Source organism: Sus scrofa, chromosome 14 (assembly GCF_054392235.1).
Source record: "Sus scrofa isolate SSC_HxYL_T2T_F1_AM1 chromosome 14, Sscrofa_HxYL_maternal_Yorkshire_Landrace_v2.0, whole genome shotgun sequence".
NCBI classification, from domain to species: Eukaryota; Metazoa; Chordata; class Mammalia; order Artiodactyla; family Suidae; genus Sus; species Sus scrofa.
Window position 1 is genome coordinate 156,628,662 of NC_139396.1, and position 21,816 is coordinate 156,650,477.

The window sequence follows — 21,816 nt, forward strand, 5'->3', positions numbered from 1 at the left end:
CCCGGTGGGATTTGGACTCCGGCCGCAGCTGCCCAGGGCCCCTGTGCCAAGTGTTCCCTCCAGGTCCTCCGCACTGTGGCCCCCGCCGACCCCAGAGGGCCCAGGAGGGTCTCCTTACCTCCCTGTGTGTGTGAGGAGCCACCAAGCTCCGGGAGGGCAGCTGATGCCAGGAGCTGGTCCTGAGCACGCTGGATGCAGCTCCTCCCTCTGCCCGTTAGCGCCGGAGGCTCCCGATCTGGTTAGTGTCAGGCGATTACCTCGGGACCCTCAGAACCCAGTACGCTGGCACTCAGTGCCTGACATTCAGTGTTTCAACTACCGCCTTGTTTAAGGGGGACAGCTGCCTCCTTAGGATGGTGTCCTCTCCACGTGGGGGCCCCGGGTCCCCCTTTGCTATCTTGGAGGGACCCTCGTAGCACATGGGAGCCCTGGCCCTGCAGGTGGTTCGGCTCAGCCCCTTCCTCTACGAGGGCCCTGGGCCGGGCTGAGTGAAGGAGGAAGGCGCCCAGCAGGCTGCCGGGGAGGGGAGTGACGGTCCCCCATCCCGCACCCCAGGGCCCCCTTCATTTGCATCTCCCTGGTGGCTGGAACTGCTGGTACTTTTGAGCTCCCTGTGGCCCCTGGACTGCCTGGTTTGTGAAGTGCCAGTTTTGACCCACTTTAAGTGGAATGGGCATAGCAAAGTAGGTGGAGGCTGGTAGACCAGAAGCCCACGGGAGCCCTGGAGGCCTTGGAGCTGATGAAACTGCGCTTCTGAGCTCAGGCTGCATGCGCCCCGGAAGGAGAGCGCCACACCCACGCGGGGAGGCCTGGCCCAGCCCATCCCTCGGGACACATCCCTCCCCGGGGGCTCTGGGCGCAAGCCCCGCTCTGCAGCAGGCTCTGAGCCTCATCAGGGGAGTCACCTCCCAGGACAGCTTGGCATCCCCGTCATCAGCAAGATCCCCCCGACCCAGGCACCCAGGTCTTGCCTGGTGGAGACGACCGCAGGCCTCCAGTGAGTGGGACTGTTCACTCCCTTGGCCCCCATGTCCTCTCCTGGGCCACCCGTGAGAACCAGAGCCTGGGTGTGCAGGCTCAGGACCCGCTGCTCTAGCCGCCGGGTCTCGTGATCCGGTACAGCCTCCAGAGGGGAGCGATGGGTGGCATTTCAGGGGGAGGTGGGGAGTCAGTGCCCCACCCTGGTCCCTGTGGGCCTGGGTGGGGCACAGGCGGACTTCTCAGGGGATTTGGCCATTGGCGAGCACTGGAAAGGGGCTGGGCCAGCTGCTTTTAATCTAAACACACACCAGGTGTTCAACGTGTTTTTATCAAAATATTCTGAACAGCTGTCAGGGGCTCCTCTGCAGTGAAGCCAGGTGCCCAGCCCCCAGCAGGCTCACCCTCTGCCCAAACGAGCCTTTTAAGTGGAACCTTGCCTCCCACCTGCTGGCCCAGCCTCCTGCTCCTGACAGGGTCTGGACAGTGCTTCTGGCATGTTGAGAAGGCACCGCTCTGTGACCCCAGGCAGGCCACTTACCCTCTCTGAGCTTCTGCTCTGTCAGCTGTAAGATGGGTGCAGTAGCACCTACCTCCTGGGCTGCTGCGCAGACCAAAGCAGCTATAGCATATGCATTCCCCTCTGCAGGTCCCCAAGGGACAGGCTCCCAGTGACTGTCACTGTTATGAATAATATTATGAATAGAGCATCCCGTCAGCTTGGAGAAGTGGGTCCCAAGGGCGGGCTTGGGGGCACCAGCTGGGCCAGTGGCCCCCAGAGCCTGTCCCTTCTCTCTCAGAGAAGTGCAGAGTCCCCAGGCCCAGCCGCACAGCGTCTCTGTGGTCTGGCATTGGCCACCGCCAGGCCTGCTTCTCCCGCTCCGAGCGGGAGTGTGGGGCTTGTCCCCGGCAGCCTGGCTGGCTGCTGTCTAGAGCCCCTGGGGGAGTGCCTCCCTGAGGCATGTGGGCCCCAGGGCCTGCCGCCTTCTCTGTGGGCGGGCGGTGCCTGCTCTGCGGACATATGCGGAGCCCCAGGTAAGCCTCCCCCAAGGCCTGCCCCTCCCCTCTGGCCACTCTTCACTCAGCACCTGCCCTCGATCTGCCTGCCGGCCCAGAGGGCACATTCTCTGTGGGCCCACCTCCCTGCCCCGCCACCGCAGCCCCGGGCGGGGGACCCTTTCAGCACCACTTAGAGGCCAGAGAATCAAGGCTCTCGGTGTCTGCCCGAGGTCAGCGGTCAGGCCAGCCTAGCCCAGACCCCTGGTCAGACACCCTCTGCCAGGCCCAGAGGGCAGGAAAAGGCCCTCCCAGTTCCCCTTCCTGGGCCCTGGCTCAGGTGTGGTTGTAATCAGGGACCCCCAGGGTCAGGCCTGACCTGCTTTCTGGGAGCAAAAAAGGAGGAAGAAAAGAGACACCGCCCTCGCTATTTGACCCCCCATGGGAGTCACAGGGGCATGTGATAGCTGACTGCTCAGGCCTGACTTGGGGTGCCCTGGGGGTCCCTTCCTCCCAGGGAGGTGCGTCTGCTCTGTGGACAGAGCTACTCACTTTGGAGGTTCTCTTCCCAGGACACTGGAAGGTCCTGACCGGATTCCCTGGGCCTGTGTCCGCGAGGCCTTCCATTATTTGTTCATTCATTCATTCATTCATTCATTCAGGGGTGGGAAGGGTCCTTAAGCCTGTGGCTTGGGGAGGAGTCTCTGAGTCGAATGTTGCACAGGGAAGTGGGCCCGAGAGGATGTTCCAGGCAGTGGCTTGGACAGTTTGGGGAACACGAACAAGAGCTGGGGGGTCATGGGGACACGAGAAGCAGAGGGTGGCTGGTGGGCTCTGGAGCAACCTCATGGGCTGTGTTAGGGAGACTGGATTTAGTCCTGCTGGCAGTGGGGAACCCCTGGGTGATGGGGGCCCTGCCCAGACTCCCCAGACCCCTTGCTGCTGTCGGTGCAGCCCCTACCTCCGTGTGCTCTGCCGCTCTGCTTAGGACGCCACCCTTGGGCTCTGGAGGCTGCTTAGCACAGGCGCAGAGCGCGGCTGGCCCGTGTGGGCACAGGGGTGCTTGTCTGTTAGGGTTCAGTTAGACTGGCCACAGACAGGGCTGGCTCAGGCTGGGTTTGTGGGGAGAGGGCATTTCATTCTGGGAAGTGGTTCTCTAGAAGGAAGTTCTCTGTGGCCTGGCACTGCCACCCAGACTGAGAGCTCTGGCGTTTGGGGGCTGGGCAGCGGTCCCCCCTGCCGCCTCCCCCACCACCAGGTGAAGTTACAGAGGGCCCCGCATGCTAGGGCCTGGGATCTAGGGAGGAACGGATGGTGAGGCCTGGCCGGGGTTCCAAGGCCTGGAGCCTCAGACACCTGCTTTTCTCCCCATCCCCCCATGGCTCCCGGGACAGGTTGGTCCCCGCGCCTGGGCGCCTAGGACAGATCAGGTTTACAGGAGCCAGATGCCTGTGATGACACTCGGCTCTCGGATGCTCAGAAGGAAGGAAGCCACCTGCTCATCTGCTCAGGCAGTTGGCTGACTAGCCCTGTCTCTGCCAGCTCCCAGCATAAGGCCACCACAGGGATGCCCTTGACCTCAGGGCGCTCATAATCTGGAGGGAGCATCACACAGGTAACCACAGGGCACAGATCAGGCACCTAACCCTGGTGAGGGCTGGGGGGAAGGCTTCAGGGAAGGCTTCCTAGAGGAGGTGACTTGTTCCTTGGGAAATGAGTTCCAGGTGGCCTGGGGCACAGCGGCCTATTCAGAGACCTGCAGGGATAGGCAGAAACTGGAGGGGAGGGAACCAGGCCTGGTCTAAGAACAGGGAGACGGTGGAGAACGGTGGGGAGTATGGCACACTAGAAGCTGCTTGCCCCTTCAGGGGAGCGGCAGCCACCCTGGATCAGCTTGTTTTTGCCTAAAGAATTCCAGCCCATTGTTGCTGAATTTTCCAGATTTTCAAAAGAAGCCAAATTCCAAGGTTCAATTTTTTTTTTTTGCAACTCTGGCCAATGGAAGCTCCCGGGCCAGGGCCTGAATCTTGTCTGAGTCACAGCAGCAGCAACGATGGACCCTTCAACCCACTTTGCTGGGCTGGGAATCAAACCTGTGTCTCCGCAGTGACCTGAGCTGCTGCAGTTGGATTCTTAACCTCTGAGCCATAGCAGGAACTCTTCGAGCTTCTATTCTTGAAACACACTATGTGGGCCCAACCAGCCATGTCCAGGGGCCACTGGTTTGTGACTCCGGTCTCCCTGTGCATGTGAACTGGGCAAGGTGGAGGCAGGGGCTCCCGCCAGGGTTGTGGGTTCAAGGGACCGTGTTTGTCAGAGTGAGGGCATCTCTCAGGCCTGCCAGCGTGCCAGCAGGCAGCCGAGCGGCACCGCCCACTTGTTGCTGCACATCGCGCCTCTGATCCACAGGAAACAGCTGGTGCGTCGGGTGGGTTCTGGTTGACAAGGTGCCACCAGGCTGAAGCAGGCTGTAAACAGGCCTATTTCCTCCCTGTGGACAGCGTGGCCTCAGGATGGCTGCCAGGTCCCACAGCGAGAGCCCTGCCGGCTGGGCTCGGGCCCCCACGGCCCTCTGCCTGGCTCAGCAGGCCTGGTCCTGGGTGCTGGGGACCATGTGACCCAGAGAAGGGGTCCTGGGGTCCCCAAGGTCCTGCCCGGGTGCACCCAGCCATGGGAGGCTGCTGCAGCTCTTGGGACCCCATGTGCAGCTCCAGTACCAACTGGCCCTTTTCTTTGCCAATTTGCACAAACGCCATGCTGTGTGCTGTACATTAGTGGGGCGGGCAGACACTTCCCGGGCCGTGCCTGGCCTGGAGCTGACCCGAAGGTGAGGGCGCACCTGCGCACAGAGCTCTCGGCCTGGCGAGGGGGGGACCTGCCACCTCTGATGATTCCCAGATGTCGAATATGTCCTGTGTGCCAAGGGAAGGCTCGCTCAAGTGACCCCAGATTTAAATCCAGACACACGGGATTGAAGTCCCAGCTCTGCCATCTCCTGCCTGTGACTTTGGGCAAGTTCCTGCTCCCCTTGCATCTGTGTCATAGTCTCTGGAACGGGCCGGTCATGGTGCTCACCTGGGGGCATCGTGCAGGGCACATGGGAAAGAGTCCTCAAAGTCTGCCCACAGCAGCCCTGGGGGCTGGTGCCCCCTTGTCCCCTTGTCCTTGTGGTGCAGCGTCTGAAGCTCACCCATCCCCCAAGCCAGGCGAGCTCTGCCGGGTCCCAGGTCCTGCCTGCTGGCCGGGTGGGACTCCAGTCTATGGCAGGTCTGGGCTCAGAGCCCCTGGGCCTGGTCCAGCAAGCCCCTCCTTCTGCTGGGACTGACTCCTGGTCCTTCCCAGCTGCAGGACGGGTGAGCCAGGGCAGGCTTCTGGGCCCTGGGGCGCCACTTGCCTGCAGGAAGGGGGCGTCTGAGGACTGCCCAGGCTGCAAGGTGGAAAACACGGATGGGACCTTCCATTCTCTCTGGGTGGCACCCTGGCCAACCCCAGCCCACAGGTGCACATGCAGGAAGGGTGTGTCCCCCAGTGGGTGGGCACAGGACCCTCCCCCATCTTTAGATCCTCTGACACGCGGAGGTGGGAGGGAGGGGCAGAGGCAGCCAAAACTCGAGGCCTTTGCCCCCTCCCCCTTAATGTCAGGTCACCTCAGGGTTCACCCCTGCTCCCTCATTCGCAGACTCCGTGGGGGAGGGGTGCTCTGGGGACCGCTTACCTCCTCGCCCTCCCCACCCCTGCCCATTACAGATGAGCAGGCAGACAGAGGGCCCGGGGTGGCCCAGGCACCTGCCAGGAAGGGGAGCTCTGAGTGGCAGCCCCCTCCCCCGGCAGAGCTCTGACTCTGAGGGAGGTCCCAGCCAGCAGAGGTGTTTCCCCTTCCCCTTCCTGGCCAGGGAGCCGGGGTCCTCAGGGGGCCCCGAGGCAAGGACTGTCTCAGGCCTGGGCTTTTAGTCCAGTGTTTGGGTCTCCATGTGATTTTAAAGCTGTGTGAGCCAGTTGGGCGATAGGAGGGCAGCTCTCTGCCATCAGTGGCAGGAGGTGCCCCAGGTTGCAGGGTCCTGAGGTGGGGCTCGGGGGCTCCATGCTGGTTTCAGGTAGAGGCTGAGCCCAGGCAGGTGGGACTGAGGGGGGGTATTGGGGGGCACGAGCCAGAGGAGCTGAGGCCTCGCTGGACGGGGCTGGGGGAGGGGGCACAGGAGCAGGTTTCTGAGCGAGAAGGGCGAGCTGAGGCTGGGGCTGATGGCAAGTCCAGGCAGGACAGCACAGGGCCTGGGGCCTTGTCTCCCGGTGGCCTCCCTGCAGGCAGAGATGGGGTTAGCGTCCCCTAGTGAAGCGGGGCTCGGGGGACCTTGGCAGGATGAGGCACGGGCTCCTCAGGGAGCCGCTTCTGCGTAGGTTTCTCCGTCAGCCGCAGGACCAGTGGTTCCTGGAGGCGCCTGGGGTGTCTGCCCAAGTCTGGGCCTGCCCCGCCCGCCCTGCCCCACCTCTGGGACCAGTGGCTGACCGCGCCCTCCCCATCTCTCCACCACAAAGTCTCACCTGCCAGCGGCCAGCTCTGGCTGCCCCACTGGGTCCCAGCATGCTGCCGTCTTAAGAGTTACTGTCCAGGGCCAGCAGGTGGGTGACAGCCCAGGAAGCCCTGTGCCAGGGCTCGTGGCAGGAACCCCTAATCAGGCTTCAGAAAAGCACGGGCGAGGGCAGGTGGAGGCAGAGCCCAGGCGCCGTCCTCCTGGCATTTGCCGGAGGCCACACTTTGGCCTGAACCATCTTAGAAACAGCCACTCAGGCCCTGGATCTTGGACCCCTGGGGCTTGGGTGGAAAGATGCCCAGCCTCGTCACCTCCGGCCTCATGAATCAAAGCCCTCTGTCCTTTTCCTCCAACTTCGTCAGCACAGCCCAGAGTTGGCGTCAGTCTCAGTGGCGTCACCCCCGGATCCCGGGCCCGGTTCCCTGGATTCACTTGGTCAGTCCACCCCCAGCGCTCGGCCCTCGGCCACCAAGGGGGCGGCTGGCCCTTCCAAAACAATCGGGGACAAGGACGCCTGCCCCTCCCTGCTGGGCAGTGCTGTGGCCCTCGGTCTTAGGAGGCTCTGCTTGGAGCTGACCCGGGTGGGGAGGTGCCGGGCGGGTGGCACAGATTCTTCAAGAACTTCACAGGGAGCGGCTGCACCTGTGCCCCCTCGGTCAGTGGAGCAGAGAGGAGGTGCTGGCGCTCCTGGGCCCCGGGAGGAGGAGGTGGGCGTGGAGACGTCCTTGCTGGGCTCCTCTGCTGGCTCCCAGCTGCCACTTTCCTTGGGCTGGTATAAAGACGGTCCCTGTGTCACTGTCCAGGCCTGGCACGGGTTGGCCTTGCTCTCTGCCTCTTGTTCCCTCCTTCCCTCGGCTCACAGGGCATGAGGGGGCGGAATAAGTAAGGACAGGCGGTGCCCTGCCGGCTGGGGGCCTTTGTTCACTCACTTGACGGCGGATACTTCCTGGGTGCCTGCTCTGAGCCAAGCCTATGTGGGTGGCCGCCAGGGGCAGGAGGCCTAGCCCCTCCCTCTAGGCAGCCCAGATCAGCAGGGCCCCAGCAGGTGCCCAACCAGAATGGGTTGAGGGGCAAGTTCTAGGAACTCAGAGAAAGAGAAACTCACCCTGTGGAATGGAGCATAGAGTTGGAGATGGGAACAAGTAGGTTAGGCTTTGAAGGATGAGTAGGAGTTTGCAGGTGGAACAGAACCTAGTGATCATTCCATTTCAGGACATATCATGGACAGAGTTGTGGGAGCGTACGTGTCCTGGACCCTGGATGACTAGGAAGGCACCCAGTTACGACAGACTTATCCACTCTGCTGGGGAGCTGGTCTGTGACATGGGCAGTTGGGAGCCACAGCAGAATTTACACAGATGGAGGTGGGCGCTGCTGGGAAGCAGGAGGACCCCTATAGGTCCCCAGGCTCAGACTCAGCCAGAGACACCCACACCACCCATGCACGAGAGCCCAGGAGATGAGAGGAACCTGCCATTCCTCCATGGGGCAACTTTCCCAGGGAGCCTCCCTCTGCCCCCAACTCTGAGGGCTGTGCTCCAGTGGATGGTGGGGGGGTGGTGCTAGAGATCCAGCCTAATGCCTCCTTTTCTGGAAGCTTCCCTGACTCCCGCATGTCCCTCGACCCCCAGCATTCTTTCGAACCCCTGGCCTTCCCTTCCCAGCCCTGGTCACGACTGTGAGTGTGGGATTGGACGGTGCCCTGGGAGGGCAGAGGCCAGTCCCGGCATCAGCCTGAGGGCCCCCAGGTGCAGGTGAAGTGCCAGGTGCTTTATTCTCAGAGTGGCCCCGAGAGCCAGGCCATCCTTACCGATGAGGAAACTGAGGCTCAGGGAGGGGAAGAGAGGGGAAGAGACAGCCAGTTGGGGACAGAGCAGGGACCCTCGCTGTGTGGGCCTGGGCTGGGTCTGGGACAGGGGAGGAGCAGTGGTGACCTGGCGGGGGGGGGCTGGCCAAGCCTCAGCTGAGCCTGTGGGTGCAGGGAAGGTTCCCCCCCCTTAGGTCACAGTGGGGCACAGTGGAGTGCAGGGGTGGGCAGGGCACATGTGACATGGCCTGCTCTCCGCCGGGAGACTCCGGAGTCTGTCTCCCTCGCCTCTGTGCGCTGGCTCTCGCTCCTCTTCCTCTTTTGCGCTCCTCCCCTCCAGACTGCCCCCCTCCTCCTTGACCCCTGCCCTCTCCTGCCTTCTTTCCTCCGTTGTGCTGTGCCCCCCCCCCGCCCCCTGCCTGCTCGGTTTCTTTCCTTCCCTCTGTCTCTCTTCCCGTCTCTGCCTTTCCTCCTTCCTCCCTCTGAGTGTGTGTGTCTCTGTGTCCTTCTCTGTCTGTCTGTCTCTTCCCCACTCCCGCCTCGGCCCTCTTGGCCCAGCTGTGCCCGCCTGTCCCCTCCTCGCCCCATGCCCTGCCCGGGGCCGGCAGGGGCAGCTCACGGCCATGGGGCTCTCTTGGCCTCTTCGCTCGTCACCCCCTGCTTCTGTCCCCACTGCCATAGGGCACATCTCTGCTGGGTTTCTTGGTCCAGCTTCTCTAGTGTGACATCTTTGAGGCCTGTGGATCCCAGGTTACCAGCCAGTGTGGCGTGGGGTCCATCCCTGCCCAGTGAGGCCCAGCATAGGGGGCGTCAGAGCAGGTGGGCCCAGAATGCGTCCCCTCCATGCAGCCCGGCCCCCTGAGAGCTGCAGCCCACGGCAGCGTCGTGTAATTTAGACATAAAAGTCCACGATTTCTTCTGTGTGTTGGCAAACAGCGGCTGGCTGCTAATGCAATCCTTCCCTTTAATGGATTCTTGAATTTAAATGATATGTAATTAAACATAATTAGCCATGTACCCACTCGGCTCGGTACCGTATGCTGGGTGGGGCCACCTAGAATCTCATTACAGAGCCTCATCTTTTATGGCAGGTTTCTTGTTCCCTCTCGGGGTCAAGTTCATTTGACTGGACAGTGAGGCTGGCCTGAGGGCCAGTGAAGGTCGGAGGAGGGCAGGCCTGGGGCCAAGTGCCTAGGGATGCGGAGGAATCGGGGTGCGGGGTTTGCTGGGGGAAAGTCCCACCTGCCCTTCCTGTCCTGGACAGAAAAGTAGGGAATCTGATGGGAACTGGTGGATAGACGTGGCCTAAAGATGTCCCACTTTCCCCTAAGTCGGGGCTAGGGCACTTCCATGTCAGTGAGCCGGCCTGGGGTCTGCCCTCCGGCCCCAGGGGCAGCTGAGGGAAGCTGGCAAGGGTGCAGCCTGGGTGATGCTGGGCTACAGCCTCAGGCACACAGGCCGAGCTCGAGGCAAGACCAGGGGCCAGGAGGCCAGGGCCACACCTGGCTGCTCCCTTCAGGCACTTGGCCACTGGGGTGTCCCCTGGGGTTCTGGTCCAGCCTCCCTGCCCCTCCCTCCTGCTGCCATGCCTGTGTTTGCATCTGCCCCCCACCCCCTGGCTGTCTTCCCTGTGCCTCAGAAGCTGATGGCGTCCAAGCGTCTCGTTTGTCTCCCCACCAGCCCGTCTGCCCCACGGCCAGTGCCCTCCCAGCAGCTTGCAGACTCACTAGTGGTGATCACGGGGCTGGATCCCCCCGTCACCCCAGCCCACCCCCACTGCCAGGCCTGCCCCCTCAGCCTGGCGTGTCTCCCGCACGCCTCACCAGAGCCTGGGCTGTTCTAGGAGCAGGGACGCCACGGCCTGGGGGTGTAGCAGGCTCACCCGAGGTCACCAGTGGGTGAGGGCTGGCGCCCTGCTCCACACTCAGGCACAGATGAGGAAGCTGAGGCAGAGAGACCGTTTGCCAGGGTGGGTTTACTGCCGTCAGGGGGGCCATCACCATCTCTCTTGGAGGGTCCCTCTGGTCCACCTGTCGGCCCACCTTGCTGTGCCCTGGGTCCCGTCTCAGGCAGAGCTGCTGAGAGAAGGACCCTCCCACCCCAGCCTGCTCTGGAAGGACCTGAGTAAGGGCAGCCCCCTCGGTCTGTCTCGGGGAGGGGGTGCTGCCCACCAGGGGCCTGGGCAGACAGCGCTGGGGTCCCTCCCGCAGGAAGGGTCCACAGAGACCCCGGGAGGCCGTGAGCACCCTCCCCTGGGAGGATGGAAAGGGACTGGCCCATGGCGGGCGGGCGGCCAGAACCAGGGGTCCCAGAGCCTCGGCTGCAGAGGCCCAGGCAACAGCTGGTTCAGGCTTGCCAGGCACGTGTGGTGTCTGTTGCACATTCTCTTCTTTATACAGTTTTTAAAATGTAAAAACCATTCTTAGCTCGAGGGCTGTGTAGAAACACTGCTGGCACAATTTGACCCATAGGCCGTGGAGAAGAGGCTCATAGACCCCTCGCACTTGGGAGATTATATGTAACTTTTACATTTTCAAGGTATACATCTCAGGAGCGTGTTATGTATATGAATGTTTATTTGCAGGTAAAGTGCACTAAAAATGAATGGGGTAGAGTTCCCACTGTGGTAGAGCAGTTAAGGACTTGGCCTTCTCTCTCTCAGGTTTGATCCCTGGCCCGGGGACTTCCATGTGCAGATGTGGCGGGGAGAAAAAAAAAAAAAAGACGGTGTGATGCATTTTCCCCTGTGTGCCACCCCTGCAGTCACCACCCACTGCCAGCACCCCTGTCCTATTCCCCCAAGAAGGAGCCACCTTCTGGCCGCCACACTGGAGACTGGTGGCTCTGGTTCCTGAATTTGGTACAAACAGGTTGACCCGTTTGTGTTCCCGGAGCCTGGCTTCCTCCGCCCTTGTGATGTCTGTCGGGGGCGGTGGGCAGACCCGGCAGCCTGGAGAGTGAGCCGCTGCGGGTGGCGGTGTCCTGCGCTGATGCGTGTGCATTCCACCCCCGTCTCGCTTCTCCCATTGGTAAGACGTGTGCAGCGTCTGCCCTTTTTCTATTACTGAAGCTGCTTGCAACGCTCTGGTACATGTCTTTGGTGAATATCCCGATGCATTTGGTTGTGTTGCACACCTAGGAGTGGAGCTGGTGGGCCACAAGTAGGAACCAACAGTTTTCCAGAGCGCGTGCCGCCCACAGCCTCTCGATAGTGCCACGTACGTAGTTCAGCCCTGATGCGGGATAACGTGGATCTGAAACTCCCCTGTTCACTAGACTGCTTGACTCTGGCAAGAACTAAATAATATCCCTTAAAGCACCTCCACTGACACGAGAGAGGTGCTGACCTGGCGGGTGGTGGCGAGTGCTCCTGCACGTGTCCCCTTGTCTTGTCCCAAAAGTCATGCACCCTCCAGAAAGCCATGTGTGAGGGCAGATCACGGCTGTCCCCCTCCTCCCCACACCCCAGCCCCCGCCCCCGACTCAAGGCACCTCACCTCCCTCCTGACGGTCCCCTCCCCCTGGACACCTCCCTGAGCCCCTTCTGCTTGCTCTGAGCCCATGGCAGAGTGACCCCTGGCCCCTGCTCCATCCATGCTGCCCGCAGAAGATCACGCCTTGAGACCAGGGCCCTGAGCTTAGTCTTGCTCTGAGCTTCCTGCCCGAACCCCTGGGGCTCATGTGCCACCTGCTCAGTGCCCTCTGAGGCTGCTCCCACCCAGCAGAGGAAGGCTCCTGGCACAGCTGCTCTCCTAAAGCCTTCCTCCATCCTCTCCTGGCTGCTGCCTGAGGTCCGGCTGGATGCTGAGGACACAGTGTGTGTCGAGGCCCTTAGGGGTCTGTGCAGCACCAAGGGGGACCCCATGGGGGCTTCATGGAGGGGGCTGCGGCTGAGTCCTGAAGTGGAGCAGGCCTCCAGGCGGCCACGTGGGAGGGGAGAACTGTAATGGGGCCAGAGCCTCGGCCGCAGGAGGGAGGAGGAGCTGGGGTGCGTGGGCTCCAGGGGGCGTCCCTGAGAGACCTGACAGTTCTGGGAGACCTTGTCCCCAGGGCCGTGGGCAGCCTGGGTAGCTGTGAACTGGAGCATGGCGTCCTGGTGACAGGAAGGCCCCTCCCCACAGCTCGCGGGCTGGAGCTTGGTGGGGGTGGGGGCCGCCCCTCTGCCAGCTCCCACGGGGGTCCCTGCCGCTCAGATCACCCCAAAGTCTGACCCAAGCACTCTGGGAACGCCCAAGACAGCACCCCGCCGGGAGCCGGGCCACCACTTCGGAAGCCCCCACCCTGGTCTGGAAGGAAGTTCGGTTGAAGTTCATTCCAACAACATCCTACAAGTCAAGTTGTCCCTTTAGAGGGTTTGGCGTCTGCAAAGCCCTTGACCCTGTATCTGTCGTGGGCAAAGGCGCCTTTTCTCTTAAAGCGTTTTCAGCCCTGGGGCCTGGCGGCACCTCCCGGGGGGCTGCTGAGACCCAGGACCTGGGCTGGGGGGTGGGGGCAGGGAGTGTGTATACTCCTTATGACAACGACGATGGTCCACCTTTGGCTCCGTCCTGTCCCTCACCCCCCGGGGGACCCCTGCTTGCCCACTCTTGTGCGGGCTGTCACTCTCCTTCCTGCCGCAGTCCCCAGGCCTCACACGTCTCCCATCATTCCCTCCTTCCACCCTTGGGGAGGAGGCAGGGGACAGGTGAGAAAATGGGGGCTCAGAGAGGTTCAGAAACTTGCTCAAGGCCACACAGCAGGGAGAGTAGAGCTGGGATCTGACCTGGTTCTTCTGGCTCCCGGCCATATCCTGGGTGCCTGGGCCTCTGAGAGCATGCATGGTCCCACCCCTCCAGGAAGGTCCCGGATGGGCAGTGCCCACCCCAAGCAGAGCCACGTAGAGATGCCAGCGCTGGTGGGCATTGCTCCTCTGGCTTCCGTGAGTGCGGCCGCCCTGCCCAGTGGGGCACAGAAGGGCCTGCAAGTTTCCCACAGGCAAGAAGCTAGATGCCGGAAGGTTCCAGTGGCTTTCGAGGAGCCGCCGTGGAACTGGCGACTGACTGCTTTGTGGTCCTGCCCCCCAGGCCCAGTGACGAGCATCACCCAGAAGTAAAGGCCGACGGATACGTGGACAACCTCGCGGAGGCCGTGGACCTGCTGCTGCAGCATGCGGACCAGTGACGGGCCTTCCGGGAGGGCCCCCAGCCTCCTGCCACCCTCCCCTGTACCCAGACCACCCTAGACCCTGCCCTCTGCCCTGGACAGGCGGACGAGAGGGTCTGGGCCGGGCAGTTCTGGGCTCCCTGCCCTGGGCCACCAGCCCCTCCTGTGCCTCCCTCTGCCCACACCCCCCTTCGCAGCACAGTTTGATCCCCACCTGAGGGCCTGGCCCCTGCCTCGCTTCCCTGCTGAGGTCAGGAAGTGGGCGCACCTGCTGGATCCCCGCTCTCACTCTCCATTTGTGCTTTAATTGCGCTGGCACACTGGCCCCGGGCATTTGCTCTCTAGTCCTTGCCTTTTAGGGAGGCGCCTGGAGAAAGCTGGGCCTCCCGGGCATGGGCCTTGCAGCCCAGAGCTGAGCCAGCCTCCCTCCGACTCTGCCCAACGGCCCTGTCCCCGCCCAGTGTCAGGGAGGCCCCTCAGTGCTCCCCATGCCCCCCAAGGATTCAGCCCACCTTTCCGTCCCAGGTCCCCTTTGGAGCCGGAATAGAGAGGCACCCGGGGCCCTCAGGAGGCAGTCGTCCTACACAGCAACAAGTGTTACCTCGGGAATCCAGGTTGCAGGCAGAGGGTACTTCTGGAGCCCTAGCTCAATGGACCCAGGGTGCACAGGAGGAAACAGTTAAATAAAAACTCCTTCCTGACTGGCGGCGACTTGGGCTCTGACTGCGTTGGGGTGGGAGGCGCTGTCCCTGACCCTGCCCTGCACTTGAACTTGTAACATCAGAGGGCCAGGCCCCTGAGACGCCACACCTGCCCCAAACCTTCATTTAACAGGCTCCACCCGGACCAGGTGGACCGGACCGGGACAAAGGTGGGCCTTCCTCTCGCAGCAGCCCGAGGCTGGCCATGATGAGCCGCAGGCATCAGGAATTCACTCGCAGCCCAGGTTTCAGGTTTCGGGCTCAATCAGCAAACTTGATTGCTCTTTCTCCCCAAGTGCATCCAGAAACCACTGGCAAATCTTGGGAGACTCATAAAAGAAGCCATGAGTCCTCCCCATAGGAGAATTTCCTTTAAACAAAAGGCAGATGATGATAAAACACCAGACCTTGAGCCTGAGTCCCCAGGCTCTGGAGCCCAGGGGTGGCAGGGGCTGTGCGGTCCCCGGGCCTTGCCTACCAGGCTGGCTCCACTGAGATCAGGAGTAGGAAGAAATAAGAGGCCACTAGCCAGGTGGGTGTCACTGGCTTTCAAGGGAGGAGAGGCGTTGGACCTACTAGCTGGAAAATATGCCTCTCACCTGCATCTGGATGGAGCCCCCTCGGTCCAGCCCTTCAGGAGACCAGCCTGGTGCGGTCAGCAGGTATGCAGGGGGCTGCATGCACCTCACTGGGCTTGGAGGGTGACGGTATGGGCACCAACCTGCAGCCTTCTATCCGGTTTGCTTCCATTTTTCTTCCTCCCTTTTTCGCGGGCCGCCCTTGCCTGCTGTCCTTGGCTGGGCTTGCAGCCAGAGCAGTGCAGCTTCAGAGGGAAGGAGGCTGGTAGTCTCACCATGGACAAGTGGAGCTGCCCCTTGCAAGGTGCAGCTCAGGAGCGGGGACAGAGAGGGTGTCAGAGGGACAGCAGGTGCAGACGCCTGCTTTGGGCAGAGAGCACGCCAGCCCCCGAGCTGTGGGTTCAGGAAACTGTCTTCTTCCCAGAAACTGAGGTGCAGAGAAAGTGACCTGCCTCTGGGCCGACGGCTGGCAAGGGCAGAGCTGAGGCTTGAATCAAGGTCTGGCTGAGTCTTCAGCCCATGGCTCTTCTAGTCCCTTCCACGATCACTCCCTGTGGCGGCCCCAGTGGCTGTGGCTTTCCAGGTGAGCCAGTGCACGGGCATCCTCTGTAATGAACTATTCTCCGGGGCTAAGGTCCGGCCGGACTCTGGGGTCGCCGTACAGCCCCCGAACCCCAGCCACCTGGCCCTTTCCTGAGCCCTGTGGCCACCTGGGATAACGTGACCTCCCTCACTCCTGGGTCCTTCCGGCTGCCAGGCCCCGGCCTGCAGCAGACCCCTCCTCCACACCCAAGCAGGTGGGCCCAATTCTCAAGCCAGAGCCACTGGCCACCGGCGGGGCTGGGTTCAGGGCTGGCGGTGGCCCTGTGCTCAGGAGATGCACCCAGATCTGCCACACGGCCAGCAGAACTTCCCAGGCTCTGGGGGCACCCAGCAGAGCTGCTGGAAGGGGCAGGGGAGGGAGGGATGGAGGGGAGGGCAGGCCGGGGGAACAGGGGCCTCTCCTACCCCAGATCCCTCAACGGGAGGGTCTACACGGTTCCAGCCCTGGTGAAGACCCAGCTCAAACTGGGTTACTCTAGCAAGAGTTTACCAGCTACGTAACTTCGAAGTCTAGGCCTGGCTGGATCCAGGTCCCAGGCTGTCCCTGGGGCAGGACAGCAGCAGTCCCACCATTGAGAAGGACAGGAAAACGGGACACCTCATGGTCACCTGCTGATGGGGGCTGGGAGCTGGGCCGAGGAGTCCTCGCCTGCGCCCGCTGTGGGGCCCAGGGGGCTTGAGCGCTTGGACAGGGTCCCTCCAAAGGCCTGGCCACCCACTGGGTCATCCCTGCCTCCCTGTGGGAGGCCTCGGAGAGGGACACATGGGTGCCTGCTGCCCGCTCACTGAGCCACCTGGCACCCAGCCTGACTCTGCAACAGCTCCACCTTTCAGAACTGTGCCGCTTTAGATAAATGTCCTGAGCATTTTGTTTCAGCTCATTTTTTCTTAAGATTTTAATTTTTTTTTAAAGATTATAAAAGCGGTATGTATTACTGCAGGAAATTTAACAGAAAAGTAGAAAATGGAGCCACGAGCCCCTCGGAGCCTGAGCGTGAACTTCCTGTCACACTCATTTCCCTCGTGTAAAGATCAGTGTTTTTTTGTTTGTTTGTTTGTTTTTTTAGGGCCGTGCCTGTGGCATGTGTAGGTTCGCAGGCTAGGGGTTGAATTGGAGCTGCAGCTGCCAGCCTTCACCACAGCCACAGCAGTGTGGGATCTGAGCCCCGTCTGCGACTTACACCACAGCTCATGGCAACACTGGATTCTTAACCCACTGAGCGAGGCCAGGGATCGAACCTGCATCCTCATGGATACTAGTCAGATTCATCTCCGCTGAGCCACAATGGGAATTCCCTAAAGAGCAGTACTTTTCTCGCAGTCTGGATGGTACTGTACGTCCAGGGTGACACTGGGGTTTTTTTTGGATTGTCGCATGCAAGCCCCACAAGTGTCACGAGCCCTGTCTACACTGAGACGGCTGCTCGCAGTCAGCCTATGTCCCGGAGGCCCACAGACGGTGCCCGTGTCCCATGCAGGTAGCTCACAGTGGGGCCAAGCCCAGAGCCCTGCGGCTGGACCCGACAGCAGCTGGCGGGCTGCTGCCTGTGAGCCCCAGAGCCTGTGCTCACGGCGGTGTGCCCCCCGCCGCCACACGCGTGGAGGAGGCAGCAGGGCGAGGGAACACACGGGAACCAACTCCCCTGGTGCTGGGGACCCCGTGGTCGTGGCCGTGGCCAGCCCTCCCGCACCTGAGCCTCTTGACAGCTGAGACGTCCACTCTCCCCATTTTACGGACCCGACCCCAAGGCTCGGAGGGGACAGAAGGGCCCAGGCTCTGCCCGTGCCAGCCCAGAGCTGAAGGTCTCACGGGCAGAGGGGGGACCCTCCGGCCCGCCATCCAACAGAAAGCACACGGCCGGCTCCCAGCAGCTGGGTACGGAACCAGGAAGCTTTATTTACACAGTAAAAGTAACAAGCAAATTCCTGAGACTAGAGCGGCTCTAGTGCAAGACAGTCGTGGCCCGTGTGGAGGACAGGCTGCGGGGGGCGGGGGTGGGGGGCGACCCGGCGTGTCGCCGGCCGGCAGGGAGGGGGGCCTGGCCCGACACTGCACGGCCCGGCCGCCACCCTCCTTGAAGTGCCACGGAGCCCACGGGGTGCAGCTGGGGAAGCGCACAGGCCCCAGAGGAGCCCCCCTCCCCCCGACACGCCGGCCCCGCGCCCCCAGGACCTTGCCCCCCTCGCTGAAACACAATTTATTTGCCAAAGACTATGCTAGAAGGTCAGACTATCCTACCTAGGCTACACGATCTCCACGGCGGTCTGGGACTTTCTTTTTTCATCTTTTTCTCTCCTTCCCTCTTTGAAAGAGGCATGGTTTTCTGCGGCGCCAGTGGGAGGGGTTTGACCATCTGCGTGGCTGTGGCAAGAGATGGCACCCGTGCCCGGACAGAGACACTGCCCTGGCGGGGGGTCTGCTCGCGCCCCAGGCCGCGGAGCCCGAAGCGGTCATCGTTAGGGGACTCTGGCCGCGAGGAGTGCAGGCGGCCTGAGCCCGTGGCGGGGCGTCCGGGGCAGAGTGGGATACGCGCGCCACCCCCGTCCTGGGGACCCCTTTGGACGCTGGGTTTGTTTCCTTTCTAATGTGGACTTCTCCCTTATTTAAATTTTCTTTCAGTGTACAAATGCACAAAACTTTCCTGCTACAAAAATTTTGTTGAAGAGTAAGGCTTTCTGAGAATGAAAATCCGTATGTATGATCAGAACAAGCTCTCCTGTGGCCCGGGCCCGGCCTCCACCGCAAGTAAGGCAAGAGGGTCTGCGGTCATGTAAACGGTGAGGCTGCGGCCCTGACCCCCAGCCCGGCCCCCAGGGCAGCAGCCCCTGTTCTCCAGTGGCTTTAGCAGGTGCGCCCGCTGCAGTAAGCCCCCTCCCCATCCAGCTCTCCTGGAGCCACGACCCTGCTCTTATCCTTCGAGGCCCCGTGGGCAGGTGGCCAGCCTGGCACGGCCCTCCCTCCAGCTCTGAGCCTCCTCAGTCTCTCCTCAGAGGCAGGAGTTCATGGGCATTGGCGGCGGCGAGAGGCAGGGCCCCAGCAGAAGTGGCTCAGGGACAGCCCTCCCAGACCAGAAGTCCTGGGACCAGGGGAGCAGGCACAGACGGACCTCTCTGGCGGGGGGGTGTGGTGGCCCCTTCTGGACAAGGTCTGCTCCCTTCAATCAAGACAGACATGAAGGAGTTCCTGCTGTGGTTCAGGGGGTTAAGATAACCCGACTAACATCCACGAGGATGTGGGTTCAATCCCTGGCCTTGCTCGGTGGGTTAAGGATCCAGCGTTGCTGTGAGCGGTGGCATAGGTCGCACATGCGGCTCGGGTGTGGCGTTGCTGTGGCTGTGGTGTAGGTCAGCAGCTGCAGTTCTGATTTGACCCATAGCCTGAGAACCTCCATATGCTGCAGGTGCCGCCTGAAAAAGACAAAAAGAAAAGAAAAAAAAAGACAGACACAAAGCCACCCGAGGGCCATCTCTTTCTCCGAGAAGGGCCCCTGGCCATTCTCTCCCCTCCCTGCTGCTGTTGAAGGCTTGGGCAAGGAGCTTCCATGAGGGTGGGAGCAGCCAAGGAGGCTGGAAGAGGCTGGAGAGGGCCAAGCCTTGCCTTGGGCCAGGATCCCTTCTGCCCAAAAGTGCCCCATGACTGGGCTTCTGGCCAATAGGACCAGCCAGGGGTGGCGGTGGGGAGGCTGGGACTACTGCTTGTCCTTCCCTGCCACTGGATCTGAGAAGCAGGGGAGTCGGCCGGCAGGGTCCGAGGGTGTCCCTGCACCACCCACCACCACGTGCCTCGTGTCCTGCCCATCCTGGCTCGGCCCCCACCCCTCCCTGCAGGGAAGGGAAACAAGACTCTGCTTCTCCTGCCCCAGGAAGGACTGCCGTCCAGGGCATGAGGCCTCTGTGGCCACTCCCGGGCGGGCCAGGGGTCAGTACCTCCCACCCCACGCTGTCTGAGACTGAGGCACCAGCATGTACTCTGAATTCACACACTGCCAGATGCCACCCAACAGCCACCCAGCCTCCCCTGGACCAGCTCTGAGAAGACACGGTCTGTACAACCCACCAGGTGGGGGTCGAGCCAGGCGTCTTCCTCTGCCCAGAGCCAAGGCCCCCAGCTTGGCTCTCCGGGGTCCCCAGGGGACGCGCCTTGGCGGGACCTGCCCAGCGCTGCACACTCATTAGGCTTTCCACACAGTCTAGGGGGCCAGGGAGTTGGGATTTTCTGCAAGCATCTTATGGCTGATCTTTAAGAAAAGCCAACTATAAATCAGAACTTGAGCCACCACATTTTTGATGTAAAAAAAGCGAAGGTTTAAGTTTCCCAAATATGGCCTCTCTTTAGTAGAAGGAGAGTGAGAACCATCTGCATCCAACCTGCAGCAGCCGGGCGCTCGCCATCAGCCGAAGATGAGCTGGAGCAAAGTGACGCTGAGAGCGCCTTTGTCACGTGGCCCACGAACTTGAGGGGACTCACGGTTATTTTTAGCCTCATGGGCAAAGGAGCCACTTGCTCGTAAGCCCACCCGATGCTACTGCCTGCGGAAGATGCCAGGTTGCCAAAAGCCAGATTCCAAGAGAGCAGAGAGCCGTGTGGTGTGCCTGCAAGCCGGGCTGGAGAGGAGCCGGCTGGGGGCAAAACCACAGGGGGCCGGGGCTGCTTGTCCCGGGGGAGGGGGCTGCTGGGGTGCAAAGGGCCTGGGAGGGGGTGGGCGTGAGCCTGCGTCACGCAGTGGCCTGTGGCGGGGCCACAGTGAGGAGGCGGCACTTACACCCTCTGCTGCTCCCACTGACCAGTCCCCAACCCACCAAGGACAATGCGCTTGGAACACAGCATGGTCCCCGGGAGGCCAGCAGACACCTTCGTCCCCGAAACATGGCAGGGCCTGGCTCTGTTCCCTGCAGGGAGCTCTTCCTTCCTGAGGATGTTTTCAAGAGGCCGCCCTTTGGTGGGGACTTCTCTCCACTCACCTGAATCCTCTAAGCTCGTCGCTCAGTGCCAGGGTCGGCACGGAGCATGGTTGCAGGCCACCCACCCGCCCAACGCGGGGCACAGCGCCCCAGGGCCAGGCTCTCCACCCCATAGGTGGGGCCGGTGGGTCTGTCCTTTCAGCCAACAGATCCACCAAGCGTCTGCCCAACCAAGGTCCCCAAGTTGCTCCCTGGACCCCAAGAGTCCAGACATGAAGGCGACGCCAGCACCCCGGGCCTCTGTCTCCCACACTTGGAATTAAGGCCAAATGGTTCTGGTGTTACTACAGAAGGAAGCTTCGCCCGACCCTTGGAAGCCTGAGCCCCGGGCAAGAAGGCACGGAGTACAACTGAGGGAGAAGAAGCCGGGGCGCTGGCTCCCCAGCCCTGAACCTGAGCAGGAGGCCAAGAGGGGCCTGGACCCCAGCAGATGGACCTGAGCCCAGGCGGGAGCCCGGCTGGGAGGCGGCATGCAGAGCAGGCCAGCCCCGCCGCAAACGCCCGCGACGGCCCAGCGGGGATGGCCCAGCGCCTGTCCTGATGTCCCACAAGACAAACAGGGGAGGGACCGCAACCGAGAAGCTTCTAGCGGCTACAGCAGTTCCGTGGGCCGCGGCTGCTGTGCCGGCAGGGTGGACAGCGGCTCGGGGAGGCGGTGGGCTGGCTCCCTGGGCCCCGACACCTTCCAGGAGGCTTTGATCGGACCCAGGAGCAGAGAGGGAGGCCCGTCGATTCTGATGCCCCCCTGCCCCCGACCAGGGCCCTCGGCGGCCCCTCAGTTGTTCTCTATCTGTTCAATGTCCAGCTCACCGTCCAGGGAGCAGGGGCTATTCCGGGTGGCCCTGCGGTCCCGCCAGGCTGTGGCCGGCTCCCCCCGCCTGGGGCAGCCCTCGTCCAGGGTGCAGCCGCCCGACTCCTCACAGCACAACTCCTCCCGGCAGGTGAGCTGGTCATCCAGGGATGGGGGCAGGGGCTCGGGGACTGGGGTCCCGGCGGGGGTCCTACCCCCCAGGCCGGAGGCCGAGGCTGAGAGCAGGGCGGTCCAGGACCTGGTGCTGCTGACGTGGAGGGTGAAGGGGCTGTGGGGGCCGCAGTCCTCCATCCCCGCGCTCAGGCTGCTGAGGCTGCTGAAGGTCTGACAGTTCTGTGGGGAGAAGACACACAGGTCACTAAGGGCCAGGCCCCCTTCCTGGAACGCAAGACCCACATGCCCCACCAAGCCAGGCCGACGCCCCTGGGGCTAGCCGGTGATGGGACCACCAGGCGGCGGAGGGGCACCCAGATCCTGGCCTCCTTCTGCACCCAGCCAAAGAAGAAGGGGCCGTCAGTAACTCACGCATGAAGACATACCCTTGGCCAGTAAGCGCTGAGTTAATAAAGAAATACAGGAGTTTTCATCGTGGCTCAGTGGTTAACGAATCCAACTAGGAACCATAAGATTGCGGGTTTGATCCCTGGCCTCGCTCAGTGGGTTAAGGATCCGGCGTTGCCATGAGCTGTGGTGTAGGTCGCAGATGCGG

At 62.2% G+C, this 21,816-nt stretch overlaps 2 protein-coding genes across 7 annotated transcripts in view; one reads left to right on the forward strand and one right to left on the reverse strand.

The window, feature by feature from the left end:
• LHPP (phospholysine phosphohistidine inorganic pyrophosphate phosphatase) overlaps positions 1-14,153 on the forward strand; it is a 134,571-nt gene extending 120,418 nt beyond the window's left edge. For both annotated transcript variants that reach the window (XM_021071963.2, NM_001243608.1), the window contains 1 exon segment: positions 13,374-14,153. In XM_021071963.2, the coding sequence (XP_020927622.1) occupies positions 13,374-13,382 (9 nt within the window). In that variant the 3' untranslated portion in view covers positions 13,383-14,153.
• A 3,054-nt stretch (positions 14,154-17,207) lies between these two features.
• Positions 17,208-21,816, reverse strand: part of FAM53B (family with sequence similarity 53 member B) — a 117,996-nt gene continuing 113,387 nt past the window's right edge. For all 5 annotated transcript variants that reach the window (XM_084995830.1, XM_005671549.4, XM_013983842.3 and 2 more), the window contains one exon: positions 17,208-21,440. In XM_084995830.1, coding sequence (XP_084851956.1) covers positions 21,072-21,440 — 369 coding nt within the window. In that variant the 3' untranslated portion in view covers positions 17,208-21,071. The remainder of the gene's footprint in view (positions 21,441-21,816) is intronic.